At 36.1% G+C, this 7799-nt stretch overlaps 1 protein-coding gene across 1 annotated transcript in view; it reads right to left on the reverse strand.

Moving 5' to 3' along the window:
- The window catches only part of FCHO2 (FCH and mu domain containing endocytic adaptor 2), a 110203-nt gene extending 103018 nt beyond the window's left edge, over positions 1-7185 (reverse strand). Inside the window, exon 1 of the mRNA XM_077759845.1 lies at positions 7174-7185. Within this exon, the coding sequence (XP_077615971.1) occupies positions 7174-7185 (12 nt within the window). The remainder of the gene's footprint in view (positions 1-7173) is intronic.
- Positions 7186-7799: the final 614 nt, after the last annotated feature.

Raw genomic sequence — 7799 nt, forward strand, 5'->3', positions numbered from 1 at the left:
AAAAAAAAAAAAAAAAAAGTCAAACTTAAATTCTAAAGCCATAAAATCAAGTCTGAAGCTCTCATGCCCCCAAAATTCTTAACAGACATCTACTATTTCTCATTTGCACATAAATCTAACAAGTCAGGGGCGCCTGGGTGGCTCAGTCAGTTAAACATCCGACTTCGGCTCAGGTCATGATCTCACAGTTCGTGGGTTCCAGCCTGGCATCAGGCTCTGTGCTGACAGCTAGCTCAGAGCCTGGAGCCTGTTTGAGATTCCGTATCTCCCTCTCTCTCTCTCACACACACACACACACACTCTCTCTCTCTCTCTCACACACACACACACACACACTCTCTCTCTCTCCCCTCCGAAATAAAGCATTAAAAAAATTTTTTAAATAAATCTAACAAGTCAGGTTAACCAGATTTCCAATGTGCATTATGCATATTCATTATGCATATTCAAATTGGAAATGAGTTAGGAGTAAAAGGCTATTCAATTAGGAACACAGACTATTAGAAATACTATTTACCAGGCTTACAAGGTAAAAACAACAACAACAAAAAACTATTTTCTTTTAAAGGAGATAAGAAATTGGAGACCATCTACTAATTGGGGCAACAAGGTCCAAGGCATTTGACTCACTGTAACAGTATTTTTTTTAATGTTTATTTATTCATTTTTGAGAGAGAGAGAGAGAGAGAGAGAGCGCGCTTCAGACAGAGGAGACAGAATCCCAGCGCAGAGCCTGACACAGAGCTCGAACTCACAGTGAAACCATGACCTGAGCCGAAACCAAGAGTCGCTTAACCAAGAATCATTTAACCAAAGACATTTAACTGACTGCACCACCCAGGCACACCTCACTGTTACAGTATTATAAATATTTAGCAATGAAGTAAAAGTTAAATTATATTCAGAAATTTGAGTTTTAATTAAAAAGTCATTTAAAGAGTAAGCTCTTCATTTGGGAACTTCAGATATCCAAATAGCATACTAGTTAAAATTCCCAATAGAGGAACTGATGACTACAAATCTATTTAATATACAATATAACAATATTAATATAGTATCAGTAATATACCTTAGAAAACAGTACTAACTATTCCATCCTTCAGGTCTTCACTTGGAAAGACGAGGAAAATTCACTCGTCAGGTGATACAGAAGAAGACTGCCTCAAAAGGCACTAATGACTAAATATAAACATCCTACATGATTACAAATCCATTTGTCATTTCTTCTTCTTTAGGGATTATTCATTTATTGAGGTCAAAAAATTGTGAGTCTAACTCCAGGCGCTGTTCTTTAACAATTTCACAAACCTATTAACACAAATATTTACCACTCATGAACTTTAACACAAACTAAGCAAAAATTTTACAACTTCAAATGGCGCTAGTGTGCTCTCTCTCCACACATACACTTATATACATATACGCTTTTTCTAAAAAAAAAAAAAAAAAAAAAAATTTCAAAGTGTCTAAGAACCCAAGTTGTTGTACTGTCCCTTGTCAAAAACTTACTTTATAGCTTTGACAACATATGACTAAACAAATATTAAATACGTACATTTATATGTCAAAAAATACAAGAGAAGACAGAGCAATGGAGCTCAGATCTAGGCCCATTTGGCTTCAGTGTCTTCACCTGCACAAAACACTGAAAACTGTGGTGAAATGGGGAGAGACCACTCTTGAAACTGATAACTGTAACTCATTAAAATTCTGCACCATTTGAGATTACCCAATAATTTTTTTTAACCAGAAGTACCTCCACGCAGAATCTGTAACTTTTATAGTAGCCACCAATGTTTTTAGTAGATGTCTCTAACTGAAAGAAAAGTAAAATAACAAGAAGTATTTCTGAATTGCATATCCATTTTATCACCTCAGACCATGAAGTAGATATGTTCCTCTTATTTTCAACACAGAAATTTTTTTTTCTTAACAAAACCTGTTAACTCAAGCAAGCAGAACTTGCTTTTCCTTAACTACAAATACGTGAATGTACAAAAAACTTGACAAGAGACTTCGATTATCAAATAGAATTATGACTAAAGATGTCTTCTGGTCTTCAACAGTTTACTAAAACTGTAAATTTTCATGTCCTTTGATCCAGCAATTCTACTTTTAGGAATCTATACTACAGAAATACACGTACAAAGAAAGATAAATGTGGAAAAATATTTACTGAAGTATATTTATAATGGTGAAAAAACAGAAAAAACTCAAAGACATCCATTAATATTACTGGTTAAGTAGGGGCGCCTGGGTGGCTCAGTCAGTTAAGTGTCCAACTCTTGACTTTGGCTTAAGTCATGATACCATGTTTCACGAGACTGAGCCCCACGTCCGCTATGCACTGAAAGCGCAGAGCCGGTGTGGGATTCTCTCTCTCCTCTCTGCCCCTCCCCTGCTCATGCATGCATGCACTCTCTCTGTGGCAAAACAACTAAAACTTAAAAAGACAGAATACTGGTTAAGTAAATGACAGTATATCCTACAATAAAATTCAGTGTTTTTTAAAAGACAATAAAAAATTGCAAATTTTTCAATTTCTTAAAATTGGCAGATACACTATCAAAGGAAAAAAGCCTCTCCCCTGCTCACGCGTGCTCACGTGCTCTCTCTCTGGCAAAATAAAATTTTTTGAATGTTTTATTTATTTCTGGAGAGAGAGAGAGAGAGAGAGACAGCGTGAGCAGGGGAGGGTCAGAGAGAGAGGGAGACCCAGAATCTGAAACAGGCTCCAGGCTCTGAGCTGGCTGTCAGCACAGAGCCCGACGCGGAGCTCGAACCCACGAACTGTGAGATCATGACCTGAGCTGAAGCCAGACGCTAAACCGAATGAATCACCCAGGTGCCCCTCTCTGGCAAAATAAATAAACTTAAAAAGATATAATATTGGTTACGTAAATGACAGTATATCCTACAATAAAATAGAGTGTTTTTTAAAAGACTATAATAAAAAAAATTGCAAATTTTTAAAATTCTGAAAATTGACAGATATACTGTCAATGGCCGCCAAAAACAACCTAATGTAAGGAACAACTTAAATGTCCAGCAACTAGTGAAGAAAAAGACAAAGTATATCCATATAACAGCATATAATTCAGCAATAAAAAAAACAAACACTGATGCATATGACTTTATGAATACTATAAACACCTTACTTAAAGAAATCAGACACAAGAGACCATGAACTGTATGATTCCATTTATATGAAATGTCTAGAATAAGCAAATCTGCTGAGATAGAAAGATATAGTGGGTTGCTGGGAAAGGGAGGTTGTGAAGCAGGAGGTGAAAAGAGATACAGGTTTTCTTTCTGATGTAATAAAAATGTTTTAAATGGACTGTGATGATGGTTGCATGTCAAAAAGCACTGAACATACTTAACTGTGTACATACAGTATATAAAAGATATCACATTAAAGCTATCAAAAACCTTGAAATATTTTTACCATTTCAATCAATAAATTCTTGCAGAGAAACTTTCAGTATTAAGTGACAAAAGTAGCTATTAACACTATTACTGGTACAAAAAAGGCAATTCTTTTGAAGATTTACACTGAGATGACATAGGATCTTTTTTTATCTGCTGGTCTCAATGCACTTTACAAAGAGGTGACACATTCATAAGGGTCCAATGACTGTGTCCTGAGGCAAACAAAATCTTGTTATAATGTGATATAAACAAGTGTTAAAAACCTTTGAATTAATTCTTAAAATAAAGAAGAAAAAAAAGTTTTGCCATCCTTTGAAGATGTTTAGTCCAGAATCATACAAGTCCTTTAAGAAATCACAAACTTCTGGGGCAGATGGATGGCTCAGTCGGTTAAGTTTGACTCTTGACTTCGGCTCTGGTAATGATCTCACAGTTCCTGGGTTTCAGCTCCATATCAGGTTCTGTGTTAACAGCACAGAGCCTGGAGCCTGCTTGAGATTCTGTGTCTCTCTCTGTCTACCTCTCCCCTGCTCATGCCCTCTTGTGCTCTCTCTTTCTCAAAAATAAACAAACATTAAAAAAGAAAAGAAAAAGAAAACACAAATTTCTGGGGTGCCTGGGTGGTTCAGGGGGTTGAGCGACTGACTCTTGATTTTGGCTCAGATCATGATCTCACAGTTCGTGGGTTCAAGCCCCACACTGGGATCTGCACTTACAGAGTGGAGTCTGCTTGGACTTCTCTCTCCCTCTCTTTGCCCCTCCCCAACTTATGCTCTTTCTCTTTCTCTCTCAAAATAAGTAAACTAAAAGAACCAAAAAAGACAAATATCTTAATACCTATTACCTCTTCTTACCACTCTACTTCGACTACAGTTAACAGTTTATCAGTCCAGATTCCTTTTCCCATACATATAGTAACTTGTAACTTTTTATTTTTTTAAGTTTATTTATTTTCAGAGAAAAAGAGATTGTGTGCAAAAGGGGGGAGGGGCAGAGAGAGAGAGAGAGAGAGAGAGGGAGAGACAGAATGCCAAGTAGCCCCTGACACAGGGGTTGATCCCATGAACCATGAGATCATGACCTAAGCAGAAATCAAGAATCAGATGCTTAACTGACTGAGCCACCCAGGCACCCCCCATATGTTACTTTTTATTACAAATATGAGATCACATTATGCATAGTTTTTGCACTTAAGGTCACCAAGTCACTGGAAATATTAAGATTTTTTTTTTCCTTGTCTAATTTAAAATTTACAAATGAGACATACTTGAAATTCCAAGTTAAAAAGTTTGAATACGTCATCAAACCTAATTTGGAAACTCAAAGGCATCTTTTTCTGGTTGATTTTATAACATCACTTTATATTTTAAAAAATTTTTAAGGAGATATGAAATACAATCTAACATCTTTCCACTTGAAGAAAAACTAGAACTGTTAATGCACCTGGGTTTTAAGATCCATAAACAGCAATAGTGGAAAAGTACAAAGCTATAGAAGTCCCATAGATTTTAGCTAATGGTTTGAAACTTCTCCTTCAAAGAACCTTTTAAAAGCAACAATAAACTAAAATCTAAAAACAAAAAACCTGGGTATCTCTCACTTTTGATGACTCCAAGATCTGGAAAACAGGCAGCAGATAGTGTATAGTGTATAATCAGACTATGAATTAACAAGCTGATATTACCTAGTTCCTTTTTATTTAAAAAAAATGTGGAAGGGGATGAAAGGGTCAGGAGGTGCTATCATGTGAATAGCAAATAACATGCCTAACCTTCCTCTTAACCTCAAACCGCTTCAAAAGTAATAAATAAATATCATCACTTCCTACCACTCTACATTTTCCTTTTGCTCTAGCTCTTATGTAAGCAGTTTTTCTATAAGTAAATAGCACATTTAACCACAAGTTACAAACTCTTTTAGTCAACCTTCTATTTATACATTGAAATTTTCACACATGATCATCAGAACTATTCTACACAAGTACTGGGAAGATGTTTTTAAAGCAGAAAACAGTGATTAAAGATGTAAAATGAGCACTGCTCGGCAGTCAGAACTACTTGGGGCAGGTACAAAAGTCTCTCGAACACATCTGTTGGTTGACTGAAGGAAATAAATCTTACTACAGTAAAAAAATTATTTTCTAACCCTTCATATACTCCCTAAACCTTTTAGTTATAACTCAGCTCTTCCAGTTAGCTAAATCCTTAAAACCGTCTAATAAATATTGCAGGGATTCAACAAATAGAAGCAAACAGTTGTGAGATAATTTTTTGTTTCAGAATTTTCAAATTACCTGTAATAGTCTGTAAATGAATGGAATTTTCATTACATTCAACATGAAAAAATAAAACAATTTCAGCTTTCTCAAAAACTCTTCAGTCTGTGCATTCTTTTTTTTTTCCTAATGTTTCATTTTTTACTTATTTCTGAGATAGAGACAGCATGAGCAGGGGAGGGTCAGAGAGAAAGGGGAAAATAGAATCTGAAACAGGCTCCAGGCTCTGAGCTGTCAGCACAGAGCCCAACATGGGGCTCGAACCCACAAACTGTGTGATCATGACCTGAGCCAAAGTCGAACGCTTAACCGACTGAGCCACCCAGGTGCCCCTCAAAGACATTCTTAAACTGACATCTCGTTCATGTTGTTAAATCTCCAGTCCTCACAATTCATAAATGAAAAAAACCTAAATATTGAAAAGGGGAGTAGTTTTAAAAATTACCTGTGCGTTCCATGAAAACCTATGCAAGTCATTGCAAAATATTTTCAAAGAATACTTAATCATATGAGAAAAATGTTTGATGGTATCATCATTTGAAAATACCAACCTACAGAACAATAAAGCAGAACCTACTGTGAATGTTATATTTCTTTTTTTTTTTTTTAAGATTTATTTTTGAAAGAGACAGTGCAAGCACGGAAGGGGCAGAGAGGAGAGGACAGAAGACCTGAAGTGGGCTCTGCGCTGAGAGCAGCGAGCCAGATGCGAGGCTCAAACTCATGAGCTGTAAGATCATGACCTGAGCTGAAGTCTGACACTCAACACACTGAGCCACCCAGGCGCCCAATGAATGTTGTATTTAGAAAGAAAATCTTCAATGATAGAGGGAACAACTATACATAATTTTAACCTTCTAACGTATTCTCTGTTTTACCTATGACATAATAATGGTTATAACCAAAAAGGAAAACTATCTGCTCTGGCTCTTGTTTCAATCAACTAAAAATTAACACTTCATAGTTTTAAGGTCCAACATCACTGATTTGCTTTACTTACACTGTACCTTCCTATCTTTTCCCTAAAGTCAAGCAAACATGCATGTCATCTTTCATAACTTCTACTCCTGCAGTTCCATGAAAGAGCTCGTGCCTGACACATGATGGACCTGTATGCCTCAACTTCAACATACAGTTCATTAATCACTTCTCAATTCAATCCTCTCAATCTGGCCATCTCAGCAATACTCTTTAGCGACTTTGCCAATAGGCCTCGGTTGCTATTGTACTATTTTTGTTTCTCCCCCACATCTGCCCAATTTATGCTTATCTGGTGGCCAAATTGCTACTAACATTCTTCCAACTCTAGTAGTCTTTCATTTTTCCGCACTAGGTAAAGTGAAACCAAACTCTTATTCCCTTTAAGTCTCCATGGCACCGTATTTCTATATGGATTTCTCAGGGGACTCAAAAACCAGTTCCAAAGGGTTTATGCTAACCAAAAATGCAGGATGAAAAAAGCATACCTGTTCTCCCATGCCTTTGCCTAAATAATTTAAGTAGTTCTGAAAGGATTAGAGTATCCATGAGTTAGTGTGTGCCATTAGAAAAGAACCCAGACAGTAAATTTTTATCCTTTCCGTGTCAATGTTCTAAAATCTTTCCCCTGAACTGAACTTATGCAGACTAAATCAGTAAATTTCTCACTTTCAAATCTCTCCTATAATTATGGCAAAAATACAAGCCACCACTCCACCTCCTAAAATTCTAAGGGCCTCACAATAAAATTTAATGTTATTTAAAATACTATGATTTTATAATGTCTACCTTTCAAGTCTACTTGAACCAGGTTAGATGAATCTGTAGTTTGCATTTTCATAGCTTGTTGCAGCTGAAAACAATTTGGGCATGGCTAACTGGCTAACAATTATACAACACATTTTAACTTAGTATATATAATTTGCCTGTGTATATAGAGATCATCTCTGGAAAGCAACATAAGAAACTGGTAACAGTGACTGCCTTTGTGGAGATCTTGCTGGCTGAGAAAAAAAAAAATTATACTGTATTCCTTTTGGTACCTTTTGAATACTGAACCATGTAAATTTTACAAATCTGTTAACTAATCTATGCATACACATACACTTCTTAA

Source organism: Crocuta crocuta, unplaced genomic scaffold, assembly GCF_008692635.1.
Source record: "Crocuta crocuta isolate KB4526 unplaced genomic scaffold, BGI_CrCroc_1.0 scaffold162, whole genome shotgun sequence".
In the NCBI taxonomy this organism is placed as follows: domain Eukaryota; kingdom Metazoa; phylum Chordata; class Mammalia; order Carnivora; family Hyaenidae; genus Crocuta; species Crocuta crocuta.